Source organism: Capricornis sumatraensis, chromosome 22 (genome assembly GCF_032405125.1).
Source record: "Capricornis sumatraensis isolate serow.1 chromosome 22, serow.2, whole genome shotgun sequence".
Lineage (NCBI taxonomy): Eukaryota > Metazoa > Chordata > Mammalia > Artiodactyla > Bovidae > Capricornis > Capricornis sumatraensis.
The window spans coordinates 36,924,067-36,947,431 of record NC_091090.1 but is presented as its reverse complement, the minus strand read 5'-3'; the positions used below and the strand labels follow the sequence as shown (position 1 = coordinate 36,947,431).

Sequence of the window (23,365 nt, the reverse complement as noted above, 5' to 3'; positions counted from 1 at the left end):
ATTTTTCAGCCCAGGATTTCAGAAAATGTGAAACTGGATCCTGATCTTTGGGAACCTGCCATCACAGTGAAACAGAAAAAAGCAGACAAGACATCTGTTCTGTCCAGGAACACAGAGAGCATACTAATCACAAGCTACTGCCTGGTACAGAACACTGCGGCCTTGGTGTGGCAGGCTCACTGCCAGGCAGGCAGAGACTGACCAGGCTGCAGCCAACCCAGGAGCAACTGAGGCCACCACCAAAGTGTCCAGTGGCTGAAGGCTCTGCCTTTCATCAGTGAGTAAACAAATTATATGGAGCCCCTTCTCCATCCTCCTAAGGATCCTACATCCCAGGAGCAACAATGAGAACTGAGCCTGCAAGCTGAATCTTCTGCTTTTTCATTCCCTGAGCCTGTCACAACACTCTCTTCTCTCCTCCATTTATCCAAACCATATCAACCTGTCAAGGCTCATCTCCAGATCCCATCACTCATTTACTAATTTATTCATTTACCATAAGTGAGTACTCAATTTTTACAAATTGACGGGACTAGACATAGTGTAGATTACATAGTGGATGACGGGTAAATCCTTGCTTCAGGAGTTTACAAGCATAACAAGGGAGAGTAAATAGATATATAAATAATGCCAATGCAAGGCAAAATGGTTGTCTGAGGAGGCTTTATAAATAGTTGAGAAAAGAAAAAAAGCTAAAGGCAAAGGAGAAAAGGAAAGATATACCCATCTGAATGCAGAGTTCCAAAGAATAGAAAGGAGAGATAAGAAAGCCTTCCTCAGTGACCAATGCAAAGAAATAGAGGAAAACAATAGAATGGGAAAGACTAGAGATGTCTTAGAAAATTAGAGATACCAAGGGAACATTTCATGCAAAGATAGGCACAATAAAGGACAGAAATGGTATGGACCTAACAGAAGCAGAAGATATCAAGAAGAGGTGGAAAGAATATACAGAAGAACTGTACACAAAAGATCTTCATGACCCAGATAACCATGATGATGATCACCCACCTAGAGTTGGACATCCTGGAATGTGAAGTCCAGGGCTTAGGAAGCATCACTGCGAACAAAACTAGTGGAGGTGATGGAATTCCACTTGAGCTATTTCAAATCCTAAAAGATGATGTTGTTAAAGTGCCTCATTCAATATGCCAGCAAACTTGGAAAACTCAGCAGTGGCCACAAGACTGGAAAAGGTCAGTTTTCATTCCAGTCCCAAAGAAGGGCAACACCAAGGAATGTTCAAACTACCACACAATTGCACTCATCTCACATGCTAGCAGGACAATGCTCAAAATTCTCCAAGTCAGGCTCCAGCAGTACACAAACTGTGAACTTCCAGATGTTCAAGCTGGATTTAGAAACGGCAGAGGAACCAGAGGTCAAAATGCCGACATCCACTGGATCACTGAAAAAGCAAGAGAATTCCAGAAAAACATCTATTTCTGCTTTAATGACTATGCCAAACCCTTTGACTGTGTGGGTCACAACAAACTGTGGAAAATTCTGACAGGACCACCTGTCCTGCCTCCTGAGAAATCTGTATGCAGGTCAAGAAGCAACAGTTAGAACTGGACATGGAACAACAGACTGGTTCCAAATCGGGAGAGGAGTACATCAAGGCTGCATATTGTTACCCTGCTTATTTAACTTATATGCACAGTACATTATATGAAATGTGCTGGATGAAGCACAAGCTGGAAGATTGCCAGGAGAAATATCAATAACTTCAGATATGCAGATGACACCACCCTTATGGCAGAAAGCAAAGAAGAATTAAAGAGCCTCTTGATGAAAGTGAAAGAGGAGAGTGAAACAGTTGGCTTAAAGCTCAGCATTCAAAAAACTAAGATCATGGCATTCCATCCCATCATTTCATGGCAAATAGATGGGGAAACAATGGAAACAGTGAGAGAGTTTATTTTGGGGGGCTCCAAAATCACTGTGGATGGTGACTGCAGCCATGAAATTAAAAGATGCTTGCTCCTTGGAAAAAAAGCTATGACCACCCTAGACAGCATATTAAAAAGCAGACATTACTTTGCCAACAAAGGTCCATCTAGTCAAAGCTATGGGTTTTTCCAGTAGTCAGGTATGGATGTGAGAGTTGGACTATAAAGAAAGCTAAGCACCAAAGAACTGATGCTTTTGAACTGTGGTGTTGGAGAAAACAAGATCTTGAGAGTCACTTGGACTGCAAGGAGATCCAACCAGTCATTCCTAAGGAAATCAGTTCTCAATATTCACTGGAAGGACTGATGCTGAAGCTGAGACTCCAATACTTTGGTTATCTGATGCAAAGAACTGACTCATTGGAAAAAACCCTGATGCTGGGAAAGATTGAAGGCAGGAGGAGCATGGGACAACAGAGAACGAGATGGTAGATGGCATCACCAACTCAATGGACATGAATTTGAGTAAGCTCTGGGAGTTGGTGACGGACAGGGAGGCCTGGCATGCTGCAGTCCATGGTCTCACAAAGAGTCGGACACAACTGAGCAACTGAACTGAACTGAATGCAAGGCAAAAATAAACGTAGCAGTACGGATAGGATAGAGATTTTCATATATGTGTGTATATATAGTCAAAATAAAGAACAATGAATCGTACTCAAGTGTATCAAAGAACGCTGTATGAAAAAGATGCTGGTTATGCTAGGACCAAGTGGGCAGCACTTGGAGACACAGATATGAGGGGGAAAGCACAGAAAACCACTGAAGTAATAAAGGGAAGGAAGTAGGTGCAAGCTGTGCTTGAAGAACACAGAATATGTTCAGTGAGATGAGAAATGAACTTGGAAGGCAAGCCATGAAATATAAAGTTACAGAGGCAGGCTGAGGCCAAATCACAGCTTCCCTCTGGAAAACAGCTCAGGAGTCTGCAACCTCGCCTGACCTCCCTTCTCTGTGACTTTCCAAAATGCTTCTATTTGTATCTCTCCTTTTGTACTCTAAATGGCTGACACTCAATAAATGTGTGTTGAATAATGAATTAATAAGATATTCACTGGTAAATGTTTCTATGTAATATAACTCAGGGAAATTGTGCAGTGTGTTTGAAGTGAACACTTAGCTGCTTCAAAATTATCTTCTCTGTTCCCTAATGCTTGTTAAGCTGATAAATAAAAACCATGGATTGTACAAGGCAAAATAATGCTGATAATTCACATTTTAAAGACATCTTGGCATACGTAACTGATATCTTACTTTATCTCACTGATTCAAGTCACTTCAGATAGAAAGAAATCCAAAGGGACACAGAAAACACTGTGCAAATATTGGATGTTATTTTATGTGTAGAATGGCTGTGCAAATATTAACTATTTTAGTGATCATTTTCATCATAGACCACTTACCAGGGGTCTCCAGAAAGTCTCATGAAGCAGGGGTCGTTGTATTTATCTGCTAAGCTGCCCATACCTACACACATTTTTCTGAGGTGCTCACAGGTAATTTTCTAGGGTGTTTGCCTTCGTGTATTTGTGTGTGTTTCTTAAATATCATCATTTAATTCATTTTCTTCATCATTCTTCCATCTCATCCACGTAAGTCCCTGGGGTCAGGGACAAGAGGAGACACTGAAAGTGTCCAACCGCTGACAGGAGTGAAAAGGTTCTTTCAGGTGGACAGCGCTTCGCCAGCCGCGCAGTTCCTCACCTCGTGTCTCATCAAGGACAAAAAAATAGGCTCCGGAGAAGCCTCTACCAATGGGGGTGGTGTGAGTCTGCCTCTCCGACCACCTAAAAAAATACGCGTGTGGTGCCTGCTAGGTCCATTCATGGTGCTGGGCAGGAGAGCCCTGGACAAGATGGAGAGGGTGCCCAGCCCCGCGCTTGCACAAGGCACAGGACCCCGGCTTCCAGAAGGCCCAGGGACCACCAGACTTGGGACGCAGGCAGGAAGCAGGGCTGGCCAGTCCAGGCCCCGCCCACTCGCTGCACATCCGCGCCCCTTCGGCGGCGGCAGCGGCTGCGCGGGCCTCGGATGCGCGGGCACGCGGGACGCCCAGCTGTCAATCACGCGCCCGCTGAGTTCAGCTAGGCGGGAGCGGCAGCGGCAGCGGCGGCGGCGGCGGCGGCGGCGGCGGCGGCGGCGGCGGCGGCGGCGGCGATGGGACCCCAGCGAGAGATCTGCGGCTAACTGGCTGCATTTGCTCCACGGGTCAGGGGATCGCAAGGGGGCAGGTAAAGCCTTGCGGAGCCCAGGGGTGAGGTTTTCTAGGCTCGATTTGTCTTTCTCCCTCTCCTCCCTTTTTCTTTCCTTTCTCTCTCCTCATGCACAAATATTCATATTCTCTGTCTTTCACACACACGCACACACACACACAGGCAAACGCGCACACACACACCTAATTCGACTACGTTTATTATATGGGCACAAATCTCTATGAAATCCATGCATGTTAAAATCCACCAATATGTACAAATTAGGAGTAACCAACTCCATTCTTTGGCGGTTTGTGGTTTATGTTATGTAAGAATTTGGGAGGTATACAGGGTGAACTCAGGAGTTTCTTTCCCGTGAGACAAAAAAAGTTGTAATATTAGATGAGAGTAAAAAGATATGTATTGGGGGTTTGCAAAGCTGAATTGATTTCTTTTCCAGGCTGAATATATCCGCTCCTTGCCCTTTCCTCTCCTTCGCCTTATCTAAAGATCTTTGACTTTTTATATGATCTCAGCACCTACTTCTTTGTGTTGTTAGAATGGGGCGTTGGGTGCGGGTCCGACCAAAGCTGATGACCTCAAAGAACACAGCTGAACAGCTTTTATTTACTTAATTGGTTCCTGGCTCTGTAGCAGAAATATTTTCAGCACCTTGAACAGCTCCTTGGACTCCAGACCAGGCCAGCCTCTGGTGAAGGGCATGTGTGGAGTCAATTTTTTTCAAAGAAAGAGAGGACGACGACAGATTAAAACAAAGGGGGGAGGGGGATCACTTAATGAGAGAGAGAGGCACAGATGAAAGACAGACAGACTTGTTTTCTGTTACTTATCCAGACCCAGAAATACAATAAAATTTCAGAACAAACTAATGTCTTGAAGAAGGTTGGTTTGGCCATGGTACATACAAAGGGAACCAGGAAAATATTGAAAACAGTTTTTCAGGCCTCAGCCATGCTTACCCACCTCAAGCCTTTGAGACTCTCCTGAAGATGGATGGGGAACTGTTCATCAGAAAGAATTCTTAACGCCTCTTGAGAAATATCGCCCCAGTTCTTATTTTCTTTCACATGACTAGAGTAATGTAGGAAACCAATAGCTCTAGAGCTGGCAATGGCTTTTTAATTAAATCTTGCATGGGCACCTGCTTTTCTTAGGCAGATGAAAAGTAAAATGATCATGATAGGAAGAAAATGGATATAGGAGTAAAAAAATCGACCTCGAGTAAATCATCCAAAGAGCCTTAATAAGTCTAAAATGCATGTAAATAGATTAGAAAATACAATGGCAAAAGATTATTTTACATTATAATGGAACAGGCACCAAAGAGATCAAGTCTGGATTCTCTATCAGAAGCTAGTAATCTTTTTCTTTAGAATTTGTAAAACACAAGTGGGTCAGTTTAGTTGGTATTATTGACTGCATGGAATAGAATTATATCAAAATAAGAATATATTTGTATAATGTGTTATAGTTTACAAAGTCCTTTTCATTTACATTATCTCCTTTATAAACTCTCATGAGAGCCCATTAAAAAGTTATAAAATATGTTGTACTTTTCTAAAAAGAAAAAAACTATCTCTGCTCTTGAACAGGAAGTCCTTTGTCAATGTTTTTGTCGATGTTAAATGATTCCTTACAAGTTATAAGAATGACTTATGAAATTTAGACTTTTATCTGGATCACATTCTGCAGAGATTTTTATTCTTAACTAGGTTTGAAGAATGAGCCATTAAAAGGAAAGGTCAAAGAGTAAACAACAAGAAGAGGAAGAGGAAAATTTCAAAGGTAAGACTCAAACTTTGTCACATGTAAATTGGTAAGCACCTTGTGATCTGCACACCAATTAAGAAGTTTAGCGTGAATATGGATTCTTTTGCTCGGCTCATTTTGGTTTGGGACTTTGTTTTATCTAATTTAAAAATACATCTCAAAGAGGGAAAGTCATAAGATAACTGCATTTCATTATCCCCTCTCCCTCTTCAAAAATTATAGGAGTGACTGCTTATCCACTAACTTAGAAGGAATAAAAATTAACACTGGAGAGCCGCAATCTCTACCACTGTCCCAAGACGATGAAGTATCTCTGAATGAACCATCATCCATTAGTAGAAACACATTTTCAAGTTTTAAGTTCATGCTTATATAATTCCAGAATGCTTGATTTAAAAGTGAAAAAGCTGTTAGCAGGCTTTCATGCCATCCTGCATCCATTCTGAGTCTAACTGATTCTTTTAAGTGAATTGACCTTTTGGTGTGGTATTGGATAAATTATCTAAATCAGCTTTGTACATATACCTTGCATCTGTGGCCCAGAAGTGGCTCTAATGAGAACTTCACTCTCATTATCTCAGAATGATTTTATGGGAGAGAAAAACAGTATGAAAAAATTGAATCTCCAAGAGAATAAAAAGAACAAGGCCTGTGCCTGGCTTCACAGCTGACTCACACACAGAGCCATGGGAAAACACTCATACTTTTTGGGCCTCAATTTTCTCCCTCACTTCTCTCGAGGAGACCATGAAGACAAGAAATATAAAGTCTCTGGTATTCTTAAGGCTTCATGAGGCATAAAACCTTATTTCCATTTTCATGGCTGTGAACATTTTTCAAGTAAAATAACAAGTAACTGTTCCTATTAGACTGAAATTCAAATCTCCAAAAACTGATATCTAGTGTAGTGGCACACATAAGGATCATGGTAACACATGCATGGGTTTGTTAGCTGAATAGTCATTCAAGGGATTCTCAGTATTTATACTTCTTCCTGCTGTAAATACCTCGTTTCAGCGCCCATTTTGTTGCACATACTACTTCAGAAGTGTTTCTTCTTCTAGCCCAAGGGTCAACTGAGAGCAAAATGTGTGCCCCACTCATCTTTGTAACCAGTGTCTCACATAATCTAGCATATAACTAGTGCTTTAAAAGCACTGAAGGAAAGGAGGAATGAAAAATCAAGGACCACTCAGACTGTCATCCACACCAACTCACTTAGAACTCTGTGCCAAGAAATTTCAAAATGGTAAACAGGATAGAAAATGTCCCTGGCCTCAAGAAGTTTTCAGTTTATCATGTATACAGTCTATTAGACCATCAGATAAACCACATCACAGTGCTATGAACAAATCTAGATAAGGGGATAGAGAGTGATAGTGGGCTGATATTTATCGTGCTCACTGTTGAAAGCCTCTCAGAAGAGTTGGGGAGTGGGGGCAGTTAAGGAATGATTTTTCTGTCTCTATGAGTCCCTGGTGTATAATAGGTAGGATATGTTGCTAAGAATTGAATATCCATTTAATGTACAACAGTTAAGATAGATACCATATACAAGAAAAAGAAGAAGACTATGGATGTATCCTCACTTATCCACACCCAGAAAGTCCTTCTGGAAGAATGAAGGCAGTTCCCACTCCATAGATGACCAAGTAGCCAGACACTAACGTTGCTTGTTCTCCATCATGAAGGCCATGCTGGCAGTGAGGATGTAGCAGGCTTCTCTAGAATGTGTATGAAATGAATACTCGTAAGGACTCACTTAAATACACTATCAGAGACTATTTTCACTCACCTTCCCTATGCATACACTTCTTGGGATGTTAAAGCTTTCTCTAAAGAAAGGAGCCCCTTTAGGATCCATCACTTAGCAACAGTCATAGATTTAACATTACTGTTTTTGCTGATGCTACTATACCTATCAAAACACAAACCAGAATCCTCATGAAACCTTACTCATTAAATAAATGCTAAGACAAGCTAAAGTGCCTTTGCACATACCATCACTTTCTTCTCAATTTTACTTTATCATGTAATCATCACCCAGCTTTTAAAGTGATGTTGTGAAATGACCTTGTGTATCCTCTTTATAATATTGGAGGTGTCAATCAACCAAGTATAACTGTGACATTTTCTACACTAGGACAAAAAGTTACTGACTTTCCTATGAGAAATATAACTCTCTGTTGAGATTTTGTAGGTGCAAAATTTCTACTATAACATGTCATATTTTAAAAATCATGTTCTACCAAGTGATCCATCTCCTATAAGAGTGAATCCTAACAAATGATATGTTTGGAAAGATGTATGAAACCCAGGGACTACCTCTACTGAAATAACATTAAACAAACACACAACTGTTCAGTCTCCTGAATACCAAGTAACTAATCTAACTAGTAGCTTATATGCTCTTTTAAACTGAAGCTTCACGCATATGATAATAAACCACTCTAACAACCAATCATTCAGAACTTGGGAGGAGGAGGGAAATTCCCAAACCTAGTTGTTTATCCAACAAAAATCAACTCATTCTGTAAATTCATGGCCAAAGTCTCCTGAAAAAACTACATCTGGAAGGAATTAGAGGTCATCAGGTCCAGCCATCTTATTTTCAGGATGATGAAACCATAGCCCAGAGAGGTTACCAAGCTTGCCTAAGATGTCAATACCAGTAAGCTGCAGATCAAGAACTAGCATTAGAGCCCTTTCTCTGCTCTGTGTGGCTGTCACAACCAAAGCCATGTCCTTGTACTTTGTATGCCCGGAGAAGAGAATAAGACTCCTTGGCATTTCTCTTCTGAAATGTATCTAACATCACTGAAAATCCATTCTGACTTAGAGTAGAGCCATCTATCACTCAAGCTCAAAAGCATTTGTTTTATGACACCTTCTCTCTCTTTTATGATGTTACCCATATCGTGTTCAGCCAAGTTGGACTGCTGGGTCTCATCCTCTAAAGCAGAAACATTTAACCTAGAGCTCTGGAAACAAGCTGTGCAGGGAATGACTCCAGTATGCCACAAGGTCCTGCTCTGCACCAAAGCTAAATCCTGAGAAAGGACAACTTCAGCATCAAAGGAAGATAACTCTTACTACTGTTATGAGGGAATTTTTTATACCTATCATATCTATTTTTGGCCTTTTTTAATGTTAAAGTCTCTACTGCTTTATAGAAAACCTGAGCATATGTATTTGCATGAGCTGGTTCTGATTATGCAAATCTGTTAATCAATCCATACTCCCATTTATTGTTTTGTCATCTTTCATCTACTCCCTGACTCATATAACCTTTAGTAGATAACTTTTCTATGCCTCAATTTCCTCAATGACAAAGCAGACTTAGTAATACTAATCCCTTCTTCCCTTGACTGAAAGTTTGTTAGAATGTCTTAGAAGAAAGTGCCTTTAAAATTATTCTACTTCTATATCACAATATCACTAATAGGCTCTTATTAATCATCTTCATTGTGTAAGCATGAAATAAAAGGTACTAAAGAGGTCATCCTAGCATTTATAATATGAAAACTAGGTTAACAAAAGAATTTGGTCTATTAGATGTTATTGCTCTAATCAGGCAGAATACACTCTGAAATCTTGATATTGTTACAAAATAATATCCTTCTGAAATGTTAAAAAGCAAGCGCGCACACACACACACAAATTTCTTTCCCTGCTCTCTCCTCCTGGTTGATTTCTTTAGAAGGTAATTGGACCTGAGACAGGAAGAAGCCACTGGAAGGCAGGCACTAAACGTAACACTGACCAACACTTAAAGAGATGAGGTCATCAGTCACCATCAGTGACACCTGTTTGCATCTTTTTTCTAAGATCAGGGCCATATTTTCCTGAATCTGACTACAACTTTTAGCCAAAACCCACTTGTGGCTGAGAGCACACAGTTGCAAGCTATTCTCAAGGGTTCACTTTGTGGCTATGGGTCAGTGAATCCCTTGGTTCAACTTTGCTTTTAGCCCCATGATAATATCCAACCAAACTAAGTGGCCACACAGGAACACCTCCTAGAATTTTAGATTAAGTTTTTCTTGTATATAAACAATACTGCTTTGGTTTCATGACAAGTAATTGAAAACACTTAATGTGTCTTTTTATTGTATTATATAACGTAGGTCCTGAGAAACCCTGGTCCAGTAGGAAGATACCTTTGAATGTTGTTCCTTGCTTTGTCACGTTGAGACAGGGAAAATTATCTAGATTTTAAACTGTGCCCATACAGGGAAAACCGTCTAAAGGATAATTGAAAAATCTAAAAAAGTATTTCACATTTCCAGCTACCTATTGGTCTGCTTATATGGAGATCAGAAAACTAAAGAAAAAACAGAATGAGAATTCTCTTACCAAAATTTCTGTCCTTCAGTAATGCCTTGTTTGTCTGTTTTTGCCATGTATTAATAACAAATGCCTCTCTTTAAGGTCAAATTAGACCAAATTAAATTGAAATTTCCATCTGAAGAAGGCAGCATCCTGAACAACCTACCTAGAGCTTAGTTTCATTAAACAGTTACATGAATTTTTATTTATAGTGGACACTAAATGGAAATAGTAAAAAGCAGGTCTACTCTCTACATTATGCACTAGCATCGCATGTAATCAGATGTATCAACAAATAATGCCTGAAATATCTGGAGTTAGAGTCAGTGAGGTGTTAATTATTGACCAAGCCATTTGTGATTAATGAAGTATGAAGCACAAATTGCTCAGCAACTTTTTAATGAAGCTTCTGTACAACTTCTCCATTGTTAGGAGAAGATACATGAGATCCAAAGGCAGAATTTCAAACTGCTACGTAACACCATGTAGCTTCCACAAGGGAACACGGTTAAGCATTGAAAAGGACAGTCCAAGACAAATTTCATCTGTAGCAAGTGAGCATTCCTGCCTAATTCTTTAACATGAAAGTGAAAACACTACTGGATTCTGAGAATGAAGATTTCTTGTCAAGACAACGGAAAATCTCAGCTTCCTTGCTGCATTTCTCATGCGCTTCCTGCTTAAATTTTTGCATCATCTAAGTGTGCTGCACTGTTAATGTCTCATTTCACTTATGGAGAACCAGTTCAGGTCACTGAGTGTTTGGGGGGATTTTGCATTCAGTAAAGAAGACCAGCTTGGGTAAGAAAGACAAGTCTTTAAAGGTATCTTTTCTGCCCAGAAAAAGAGCATTGTTCAATTAGGCTGACATTATTCAGCCTGGTTCTTACCTTTAATATGCCTTTTGATCCTGAGGCCAGAGCTCATTGGGCTGATGCCTGTGGATGTTGTCATTCCAGCCAAGAAGGATGAGTTCTTGCAGCAACGTCTGTGGGTCCAGGCAGGCACAGGCTGCTACAGAGGCCGGGCGCCAGCGCTACGGAGTCCGGTCCTACCTGCACCAGTTCTATGAGGACTGTACCACTTCCATCTGGGAGTATGAGGATGATTTCCAGATCCAGAGATCACCCAACAGGTGGAGCTCAGTATTCTGGAAGGTAAGTAAAGAGCACGGATTTAACTCAGGAAATGGAGAAGTCGTTTCATACGGTAAGTAATTCAGCTGCAGAGAACAGAGAGATCTGGGGTTCTGTATGTGCATTCCTCTTGGTGACACTAAGTGCAGTTTTCTTTCTTAGGAAAGGAGACTGTAAATCTTGGGAAGAAAGCCTCTAAACACAGCACAGTTGTTGATTTTCAGGTGAAATGTAAATAAGTATAATCGCCATCATTATTATTTTTGCTACTGTTATTCATGTGCCACATAAATTCACCAACTATGAAAGCCATTCAAAGGCAAAACATGCTTTAAGCCTCCCCTACAGGTTTGGATGGTATCATTTTAAAAGTTACAATAATTATTATTAAAAGAAATAGTTGAGTACTGGAGAGAGTTAATGCTGAGGCATAATACAGTGGTCAGTCTACCTGCCCTACTTCCACTAGATATATGGTCATAAAGTTCTATGAGCTTCAGCTTCCTTGAAAGGTAGCAGACTTGCTGGACAAGAAATTCAATCATTCAGTATGTAATTAGTGAGTACCTACTCCATTCAAAGAGTTGCGAAGAGCTGGAAATTAAAGCGGTAAATGGGAGAAGAAAAAGTCCCTGCCCTTACAAAATTTACAATCTGTCATGGAAAACATACCATAAACAAATAAACCACACAATAATAGTAGCAAGTAGCAAGTTTTAGTCTTGCAAGTAGCAAGAATAATAGTGGCAAGTGCTATGAAGAGAACTAAATCAGAATAAGAGGCTAAGGAAGGATAGAGAACTGATATTTAGTTATGCTGATCACAGAAAACCTTTCAGAGAAGATGGCCTTTGAACAAATACCACGATAAGCTGAGGGGGGAAACCATAAAATAATTTGGCTGAAGGTCATTCTCAGCTGGGAAAATAGCAAGTCCAAAAGCTCTGAAATGGGAACAAGTTTGGTGTGTTTGGAAAACATCAAGAGATCCAGTCTGGGTGGAGAGGAATGAGAGGGAGGAAAGAACAGGTGACAAATTCAGAAAAAATGACAGGACACAGATGATTTGCATGGAGCTTCAGAGGTGATTGTGAAGACTTTGGCTTTCCCCTTGAGAGACACAAGAAGCCACCAGAATGTTCAAGTAGATGAGTGATGCAACCTGACCAATATTTTAGCAGGATCATTGTGGCTATAGCACAGAAAATAAATTACAGAACACAAAGATAGAAGTAGCTACATTATTTAAGAGTCTGTTGAAGTACCCAGGGGCAAGAGATAATAGTGGCTTAGATTAGGATGGTGTTAATGGAGATGGCAAAGTGTAGTCAGATTTAACATGAAGTTTGAAGGCCAGCTGTTAAGAAACACTGGTGAATTAGACAGAAGAGAAAGAAGAGTCAAGCCTGACTCCAAGACTTGTAGCCTGAGATCTTTAGTGGATGATGTTATAACTCACTGGGATGGCGAACACCAGGAAAGCAGTGGGCTGGGTGATGAACCAAGAGTTTGATTTTGGCATTGCTACATTGGCGAGTCAGATACGACTTAGTGACTAAACAAGAGCACCACATTGGAGGTGCCTATTAGTCACACAAGTGGAGATCTACAGAAGTATTTAAATATACCAGTCTTCAGCTCCCGAATTGGGAGTCACTGACCTATAGAATGTATATAAGGTACCAGACTAGAAAAGGTCATCCAAGAAGAGAGTACAGACATAAAAGAGAAGAAGGCATTGGATGTTACAACGTTTATAAATCAGGAAAAGGACAAGGATGTAGGAAGGGCTACTGAGAAGGTTCAGCTTTAGATGATGCCTCAGATTCCCTCCAGTCTATAATTCTGTGTTTTAGAGATTGCCAATCATCCCCAACTTTCTCCCAAAATATCACAGAAATTTAGACACTGATACTGACATAAACCTCCAATGTACTGGCAATAGAATTCAACAAGAGGCAGTTAACAAAGTAACGATTATAAGCATGGACTCTGTCCTCGGCTGTTGTTCAGTTGTCCAGTCATTTGTGACTCTTTGTGACCCCATGGACTGCAGCACGCCAGGCCTCCCTGTCCCTCACCATCTCCTGAAGTTTGCCCAGGTTCATGTTCATTGTATAGGTGATGCCATCCAGCCATCTCTTCCTCTGATGCCTTCTTCTCCTTCTGTGCTCAATCTTTCCCAGCATCAGGGACTTTTCAGTGAATCGGCTGTTCACATCAATGACCAAAATACTGGAGTTTCGGCTTTAGCATCAGTCCTTCCAATGAGTATTCAGGGTTGATTTCCCTTAAGATTGACTGGTTTGAGCTTATTGCTGTGCAAGGAACTCTCAGGAATCTTCTCCAGCACCACAGTTCAAAGACATCAATTACTCGGCTGACATGGATTCAAATCTCAACTTTTTCATTTAATAGCTATAACTATTATACCAGGTAACTCAGTGGTAAAGAATCCACCTACCAATGCAGGAGATGTGGGTTTGGTCCCTGGGTCAGGAATGTCCCCTACAGGAGGAAATGGCAACCCACTCCAGTATTCTTGCCTGGAAAATCCTACAGACAGAGGAGCCTGGCGGGCTGCAGTCCATAGGGTCACAAAGAGTTGGACATGGCTAAGCACGAACATGAGAAACTTAACCTTAATGAGCCTCTAACAGTGATACGTATAATACCTGCCACACACTTGTGAGAGTTAAGTAAGATAACATATGAAAAGAGCTTAGTACAATGTCTGGCAGATACTCAATAAGCATTTGATGTATTCGCTCTTATTATCAGATGTCATATGGAACACTGAGGTCTGAAATAGAAATAAAACTGGAAATTTAGTTAATAAGTAAAATATTGGGTAATGTAGTTGTTACTATGGTTTACCCAAGACCTCTGTTGATTCAAAATCTTACTACTGGCAGGTTCCCTGTATTATAATTGGTCAAGCCAGACTTTTTATTCTGTACAAGTGTTACCTCTGAGGAATTGGTACTGGCCTGGACCAGTGAAATACACAGCCAAGCTTGGCACATCTTGTATTTACCCAGATAAGTGGGTGGTTGCTTCTCTATGTGTCAAAAAAACAAATATTTGCCTGACAGGTCTGTTGTGCCAAGAGCCTAAAATGCCTCTGACATACAGAATATTGCAAGTGCTGGTGGTTCCAAAGCACTAGTGGTTATACGATTTGTGAAGCTATAAATCCATCAAATAATATATGGGTATGGATTTACAATAAAGAACTCTCAGTAAATTACCAACCCCAGAATTCAGATTTCAGTATTTTCTCTCTTCTGTTTCACACAAACAAGATCCAAAAATATTTGTTCCCTGTAGTACTGGACCTAGTTCAGAGAATAAAGCCGAGCAAACATCCATGGCCTCATAGAGGTTATATGCCAGCAAAATCCAAATCCTAAACTCACATCCTAATCATAAAATACCAGGCAGGGCTTTGAGAAGCCTACAGTCAACCAGAAATACCCAAGAATGGATTGTCTTAGAGACCTCATCTCTACCAAGGGAATACCCCAGCCACTCCTGGGTTGCCTCCTAGAGAATATAAGGGAACTCTTGCCAGCGAATGTGTGAAGTACTTGGTATCAACACAGAGAAAGGCACTGATTATGCATGTTTCCATTATGATTCTTTTTTATGTTTTTTTTTTTCATTTCAAACTGCATCTTATAAGTAGTTCAAGATGTGGGCTGCCCCTGACCCCTCTTCCACTATAGTGTTGCTAAGGCCACAGGGGTCTCTCACTGGGGCCACATTCACAGAGCCTCAGCAGGACTCTGCTGCTGAGCCAGCTCCTTAGTGTGGGCAACAATGGGAGGGGGCTTAATGAGAATGGAGACTGGAATCAGTCGGGCTTGAGTTAGAAACTTTATGGGACTTCTCTGGTGGCTCAGATGGTAAAGAATCTGCCTACAAGGAAGGAAGACCTGGATTCAGTCCCTGGATTGGGAAGATTCCCTGGAGAAGGAAATGGCAACCCATTCCAGTATTCTTGCCTGGAGAATTCCATGGACAGGGGAGCCTGGAAGGCTACAGTCCATACAGTCCATGGGGTCCCAAAGAAGCTTTGCTCTATCCATGGAATGACATAACCTTGTTCCACAATGCTGTTCTTTTAAAAAAATATATATATATATATATATATATATATATATATATTTATATGTCTACCATGCACAAGGCTCTGGGTTCAGTTGTGAACACGACATTTCTTTGCTTGTGAATAAGGTATAGCCTTGACCTGACAGAGTTCACAGTCAAATAAGGAAGATGGTTGTGTACAGAGATTGTTACAATCCACTGTGACAGCATCGCAGTGCTTACTGGGAGCCCAGGGTTTGGGGCAGGGAGAACCTGATGTAGCCTGGGGAGGAAGTGACTCCACAGAGGAGTTCACAGGAACAGGGCATCCTTCCCAAGAGAAAGAAACGCCTTGCAGAAGCTGCATCGTGAGAGAAGATGGCAGGCTTGGGAGATGCCAGCAGTTCAGTGTGGCTGGGCTAAGGGTGGAGCACAGAGGCCAAGAGATGAACCAAGAGAAGAACATGGGAGTGTATACAAGAGCTGGATCCCAGAGACTTTGAAAGGTGAAGTAGAAGTGTCTCCAGAACCTTCCAGCTTGATTGAGTACAGTGAGAGGGTACGGGAATAAATCAAGACTCTTGGGAAGGTCGACTCACAACCAGGAACAAACGGCCTCACCCCATCAGCACCACACCACACACACACAGTGTTATACCCACGCTCTGGGCCTCACATTCTAGATGCCTGCATGACTGCCTCTGGCACTGCTAGCCTTCCCAGTGCCTGCAACTGCTGGGGTCTGCAAAAGCCTGCGTGACACGCTCCCACCTACCCCCTGCCACCCACTGCCTCTGGCCGAGAACCTAACAGGCTGGCGTAGAGTTTTTCTTTTTCATCCTTGCACTTGACCTTGACTAAGACTGCTGCCACTATCATTGTGCAGCAAACAGCCAAAATACAGCAGGTATGAACTAATGGAAGCAGTCTTCTCACCCCAATCGTTCTTCCCTCACCCCAGGATTATCCTGCTCCTCAGCCGATATGAGAAATTTCCCAAAGGATGTGGCTCAGACGGTAAAGCATCTGCCTACAATGTGGGAGACCCAGGTTCGATCCCTGGGTTGGGAAGATCCTCTGGAGAAGGAAATGACAACCCACTCCAGTACTCTTGCCTGGAAAATCCCATGGACGGAGGCTATAGTCCGTGAGGTCACAAAGAGTCGGACACGACTAAGCCCTTCACTTTCAAAGGATGTTCAACAGCAGTGGGCAGGTACAAGGCAAGACTGTTTCCTCCCCAGACTTGGTAAGAGTGAAAATGATCCCGGTACCTCTCCCATTTCCCTAGACCCCCCTCCTTCCTGTTCCAGTCTCTCCAGATTCCCCCCTTATTCTGAATAAGCTAAATCAGAATTTAAGCCTACATCTTGGATTTCTTTGCAAAGTCTTGCTAAAAATGAATAAGGAAATCCCTTAAGAGGAAACCACGTGGTATTATTTTCTAAAAAGCATTTTTCTCAGATGGCATGTGAAAAATGGATGAGGAAAGACGAGCCCAGCCAGGGGGACGATCAGAATGCTGTTGCAATGACATGGGCGAGAGTTAATAGCGCTCTGTTACCATTAGCGCAGCTGTGGTGGTGGAGAGAGAAGATTCAAGAGAATCTGATGAGGTAGAATTAACAGGATTTAATTGTCCATTGACTACCAGCATGAGGAAGGACTCAGTGAATGGGTGGATGGCAGGAATGCAGAGAAATTAAGCAGAAAAGAAGAAAATGTGATTTTGAATATTTGGAATTTGAAGAGCCTTTGGGTCATCTTTGTGTAGACCCTCCCATTGACTATCATAAATATGGGGCTACAGCCCAGGAGAGAAAGCTAGACTGGAGCTGGAGATTTGGAAGCCATTGGTATATAGGTGGGAGTTGAAACTGTGGCCACAAAATTAAACCGTAGAGAGAACATATTGAGTAAGCGATGTGAGTCAGGGCTGGAACCCTGGGGAACACCAATAATTTAGGAGTTTCTGGCAAAGCAGGTTAAGAGTGAGTCGTTCAAGATGTAGACGTGGATGCAAGAGAGAAATGTGTCAGGGAAAACCATTGGTGATGGTCTTAAGAAAGCCTGAGCACTGAAAATCACTGACTACAGGATATACCCATGGAGAAGAAAAATTGGATTTGACATTTGGGAGGTCATCAGTGACCTCAGAGAAACGGGTTTCAGTGCAATGGTAGAGGACTAAGCTTTTCTGCCAAGGGTAGGAATGAGTTCAAGCAGTAGTTAGGGGGGAACGCAGGGTTCTGGAATAGCTTTTGAAGATGGAAGTGATTGAATGTGCTGACTGGCCAGAGGGACAGAGCTAGAGGATCTAGTCAGGGATCCCGCTGCCCAGAAGGGCTGTGGAAATTGTACCAGGGGAGGCCTACACAGAAGGATCTGGATCCCAGCCTCGCGTTGGTCATTGCTTTGTAAATCTCAGTGTCCCTACAAGAGGGTCAGGCCAGATGAGTTAGAATCTGCCATCAGTCTGGCAGGGGACACCACTCTGAGCTCAGGTGCTGCTAAGGAGAGGTCAGCCGCAGCCCTCGGGGCAGAGGAGGATGAAGGAAAGCCCATCTTCACTCTTGCTGCACCTCTTCTGGATTTTACCTCAAATCCAGATGGCTCCTTTCACATTTAGCTCCATCCAGCAATTTCCCCCCACATGCTGCTCTTCCCTGCCACGCTGGTTCTGGCTTCCAACAGTCATGACTGCCTCCTCTCTGCCAGAACAGCTGCCTTGCTCCTGCTGCCAGCTCTGCTTCTTGGAGTAAACTGCATTTTCAGATCTCATCAGCTCACAGACAGAACAATGAAGGGGACGTTGGTCAAAATAACAGCAGTTTCTGGCTCGCAGCCCCCAGCAGCAGAATTTCTGGAATCCGAGCTCTCTTCCCTGTCCAGTCCTCCTTTCCAGCAGCAGAGACTGGGTTTTCACCACTCCTCCCCAGAGTCAACAGAGTCATCAGAAGTCACAGCACAAAAACTGCCCTTGTGTATAGTCGCTCAGTCATGTCCGACTCTTTGTGACCTCATAGACTGTAGCCCGCCAGGCTCCTCTGTCCATGGGATTTCCCAGGCAAGAATACTGGATGGGTTGCCATTTCCTTCTCCAGGGAAAACTGCCCTTGCTGCTGTCTCTATAGTCAGTGTGTCATCACCTGGAGAGGCCCTTCTCTCTCACTAGGGGTGTTGACTTAACCATCCCACAGCACCCAGCTACTCTGGGCAGCCCCTCTCCCAGCAGCCCTGCAAGACTTTTGCATGACCCCAAACAGAGCTGGTTTACTCTCTTAGAACCTTTAAAAGAAAAGCCTGTGTTGCCTTTCTTAAACTTTATTTAATAGAACCTCTTTTCTCTTAGACCTAGAACTACTTCAAGTCAGAGCCACGTCTAGAGACAAATTTTTTGATACTGTATGGCATCACTCCAAAGTTCTTTCTTATTCCATTCAGCACGCTTAGATGGCACCAGGATTACACTGATGTATCTCAGTATCCCTCCTCACCACTATGACGCTCTCAGTGTTCTCAGTGTTTCTCCTTTGTGTCTACCACCCCAAGCTCTTCCTGATGTGGTTGAACAGGTTTGGAGTCACTCTCTGGGCGCCTCTTTTGGAGATCCTCATTAGACTTGCACTGGTGGCACCCTCAGAATCCTGGGGATTACGTACTATTCATTACGTCATGCTCCCCTCCACAGATGGCAAGCCTCTCTCTCCAACCGGGAACCGGGGCAAGGCTCAGGGAGGCCAGCCACTTTCCAGTTCTTGAAGTGAGCAGTTCTGCCATCTGCAAGGCATAGTTTGCCTTTTAGCTTCTGACTGATTTTCCAAGAGTAGATTTTAATCTATAAAACACTGCTCGGTTGAGAAGCAAACTGCTCTGAGAATCAATCACCTGGCTCCAAGTTCAGCGGCCTGGTGGTTTAAGTTAGTCCATCAGGAATATTTATTGGGCGCAAGACTAGACTGACTGCTGCAGAGAGACAGGACAGAAATAGAAGACGGAGCGCCCTGGCCTCCCTTGCTCTTAAGAACCTTAGAAACGAAGATGGATACGTTTTTGCTGCCCTCAATTTTGGAGAATTAGTGCCAGTTCTTGAGGAGGGAGGTAATTTAGTGACATACAAAGCATGTCACCATGGATATTTAAGTTAATTTAGTTTGGGCATTCAGAATTTTCCAACATGAGTCATTTTTTAAACATTATAAATAACGGTTAGTCTTTGAAGGTGAATTGATTTGCCACCATTCTTGGAAAAATGTAGAAAGCCATCCAAAATGTGATATTTTACAACCCAATTTTTCCTGCAATACTTATATCTTATGTAGAATACTTTTTTTCAGACGACTGACTCTTGTTTTTCAGTTTCTTTACAGAATTACATAATGGAAATTTGTTTATATATGGTGACAAACTCTATTGTAATTTTTTTTTTAAATAGTAAAGGTAATGTACAAAATATCAGTTGGCGAAGTCTCATGGAAGAATGAAAGTGGGAAGTGGGGCTTAGAAGTCACACAGAGCTGATCGAGTCCAGTCACACCACCTGCTTAATAAAAGGACTTTGAACTATGTTTCTTCAACCCTATAAACCTCAGTTTCTTATAGGTGAAATAGGGGTAAAAATATCTACATCTCATGAGACGCTAGTGAGGATTAAGAGACAATCACAGTGGCTGGGTCATGATCAGTGCTCACTAACATTAGCTCTCCTCCCCTCTTTGTTAGAGTGATGGATTTACGAATGTTTTCCTTCTGTTATCCCAACTTTCTACTAAAGAAGTATCTAATGAGGTGTATTTCCTTGAATTATAATAAGTAAGTTAGATAAATATACTTTAGATGTTCAAGATTAAATGGTGTTCTGCATTTGGTTATTTTTCCAACCTTGTCATTCTAACTAAAAGCAATTAGGAACAGGAGGAAATGAAAAATGTGTTTAAAAAATAAGCTATATTAGCTGTTCTTTATCCCAAGTACTGACAGATTGTTGCAATGCTCTTGCCAGTGTAGCATAATTTTACAAGAGGCACATTTCCAAATAATAGTAGTAATAGCTACTTATTGCAATGCGTGACTTAGCCAGGCCCAGGGCTGAAAGCCTTCATGCATGCTCTCATTCAGTCCTCACAACTTTATGAGGTAGGTACTATTATCATTTATCATTTTATAAATGGGAAAGTTAATGAGAGTGTGTAAGTAGCTTTCCTTTTACGATTCAAGTACTAGTTGGCAGTGCTGGAATCCAAGCCTGAGTCTGTTCATTCCAAACCTCTGAGCTTAAACCGCCAAATGGTATATCACTCTCCATCTTCAGTGGGTTACACTTAATTGGAACTTGAGCTAATGCAGTTTCATCTCCATCTGCTGCTCTTAATGTTTCTCAACCTCTGCACAAGTAAAGTCCAAACAGCTATGTATTAGAGGAGAAAGAGCACTGGCCTGGGGTCAGACCTGTGGCTTCTAGCCCATCCTGTGCTACTCACTCTCTGTCCTCCCTGCCCCTCCTTGGGGCAGTGATCTACCCTCCAAGAGGCTACATTCCCTTGCCTTTAACTGGTAATCATGGTTCTTTCTCCACCAACTTGGAGAAAGGGTGAGTTGTTCCACACTGTCAATGGCCTCCAGCCAAAATCACCAGGAACACACTTCTGTGTTGAGCAAGTTGAGTGTATTGCTCATCACAGTGAGAGAAAATGACACCAAAGGGCATTTCAATAAGAGAATGTGAGAAAGGATTGTAGGGTGTGGGCTTTGGTTGGGTGATTTGAGGGGGGTGGGGTAGGCATGGGAGACTGAAGGGTCTACAGAAACCAGAGTTTACTTTGGATTATCAGGGACAATTCTATGATTAGGTATAAGATAATAAATCTTATCTATCCCAAGAGCAGACTGCTGCTAAGTTGTTTTAGTCATGTCCGACTGTGCAACCCCATAGGCAGCAGCCCACCAGGCTCCTCTGTCCCTGGGATTCTCCAGGCAAGAATATTGGAGTGGGTTGCCATTTCCTTCTCCATGGCAGACTAGAGTAAGACTAAATAAAACTGTAATTGGTAAAGAATCAACAATCATTCATATTATGCAGGGTGGGAAGAGCATAGCATTTTCTGATTTGTAAATGACCTTGTTTTTGTCTGTGCTTAGACAAAATTGTGAAGTGGTTTTGGTTTGTCCCACTTCGTCATGAGTACAGAATGAGCTTGTCTGATGTTGAGGTTCTGCGAGGTTGATGGTGCCAACAGAACAACATGGCACCCATGGGGGTCCCAGGCCAGCTTCTGGTAGGTAGAGTGATGCCAGCTCTTAGGTATGGGGCTGCTCTTCTCTTGCTCAAGACCAAATGAGACAACATAAGCCAAAGGGGTTTTGTCAACTGCAGAGCATCAGACAAACAGAAAACTCGAAGGAAAAATCAAGTCAGTGAGGCAGCACCTGGCTGGTATCAAAATCAGAAAAGTCCTCCTTTCATCTTCTTTTTTAAAAAGAAAATCACGTCGGCTTCCAACTGGGAAAAATCTCTCCTTTCAAACAAGACCCGCCCTGCCCTAGGGAGCTGAAGTACCACATTCACTCTATCTTATTTGTGTCTTTCTCTAGGTCGGACTCATCTCAGGCACAGTCTTCGTGATTCTCGGATTGACTGTCCTGGCAGTGGGCTTTCTTGTGCCCCCCAAAATCGAAGCCTTTGGCGAGGCCAACTTCGTGGTGGTGGACACGCATGCTGTCCAGTTTAACGGAGCCCTTGACATGTGCCAGCTGGCGGGCGCCGTGCTCTTCTGCATAGGGGGCACATCCATGGCAGGGTGCCTGCTGATGTCAGTGTTAGCAAAAAGCTACTCCAAAGAAGAGAAATTCCTTCAGCAAAGGTTTAAAGAGCGAATCGCAGACATCAAGGCCCACACTCAGCCTATCACAAGAGCTCCAGGCCCGGGAGAAACAAAGATACCAGTCACTTTGTCCAGGGTTCACAATGTCCAGCCCTTAGCGGCTACCTGAAATTTTTTCCACCCAACCCTCCCCTCTCTAATTTACACCCAGTGTTGCAAGGGAGCAGGCCAGTTTGGGAGATGACAAGGCTTTGGCGTTGATCTGCCCCAGAGCTGTGCTGGACAGTGGGCAGAGTGGTGACTGAGCTCAGGCTCATTCCATTCAGTGGCCCTGGGGACCCTTGATGCAGTGGGCCAGCGTGGGCACATGCACCCAGCTGCCTAAAGAGGTGCGGCTGGGTGCCCACCAGGAGCTCTCTGGATCTCCTCTCTCACACAGTGTGACTTTGTGACATTTCCCGTGTTCTTGGAAAGCACTCAACAGTTCAGACCAGCCTACCAATGGCTAACGTGGTCCATTTTACTTTCCTGTGTTGTTTTTTCTAATTTTCTAACCTTTCCTGTGTGGTGCTGCCTTCTATTCCTGGTCTCACTACATGTAAGATACTGTCGTGTGTGTTCATAGAAAAATCAAATTCCCTGATTTTGACCCAAACATTGGTCTTTTAGCTCTAACATAATATGAGACCTTAAGATCAGAAATGGACAGGGAGGCCTGGCGTGCTGCAATTCATGGGGTCGCAAAGAGTCGGACACGACTGAGCGACTGAACTGAACTGAACTGAAGATCAGAAACAAACTTTTCAGGATTCTCCACAAACCTTTCTTTGTTTATTTTGTTTTCTCCAGTTTTTTCCACTTAAAGAGCTCAAATTGCCAACTTTTGAATCTTGGGAAAGAAATTACTATTAGGAGAATCTATTTATGCAGTGACCAAAAGCACTGAAGTAAAAGTCAAGAAATTTGAGTTCCTATTACTAACTAGCTGCGTGATCTTGGGGAAAGCACCTAAGCTCCCAGGCCTCAGTTTCCCCATCTGTAGAATGGGGGTC

The 23,365-nt window shown here is 42.5% G+C and overlaps 1 protein-coding gene across 1 annotated transcript; it reads left to right on the top strand.

The window, feature by feature from the left end:
• The first annotated feature begins 11,232 nt into the window (after window positions 1-11,232).
• NRSN1 (neurensin 1) lies at window positions 11,233-22,482 on the top strand. The gene is made up of 2 exons (XM_068961100.1): window positions 11,233-11,421; window positions 22,084-22,482. Exons 1-2 carry the CDS (start codon window positions 11,233-11,235, stop codon window positions 22,480-22,482), a joined length of 588 nt encoding a protein of 195 aa, XP_068817201.1.
• The last annotated feature ends 883 nt before the right edge of the window (window positions 22,483-23,365 follow it).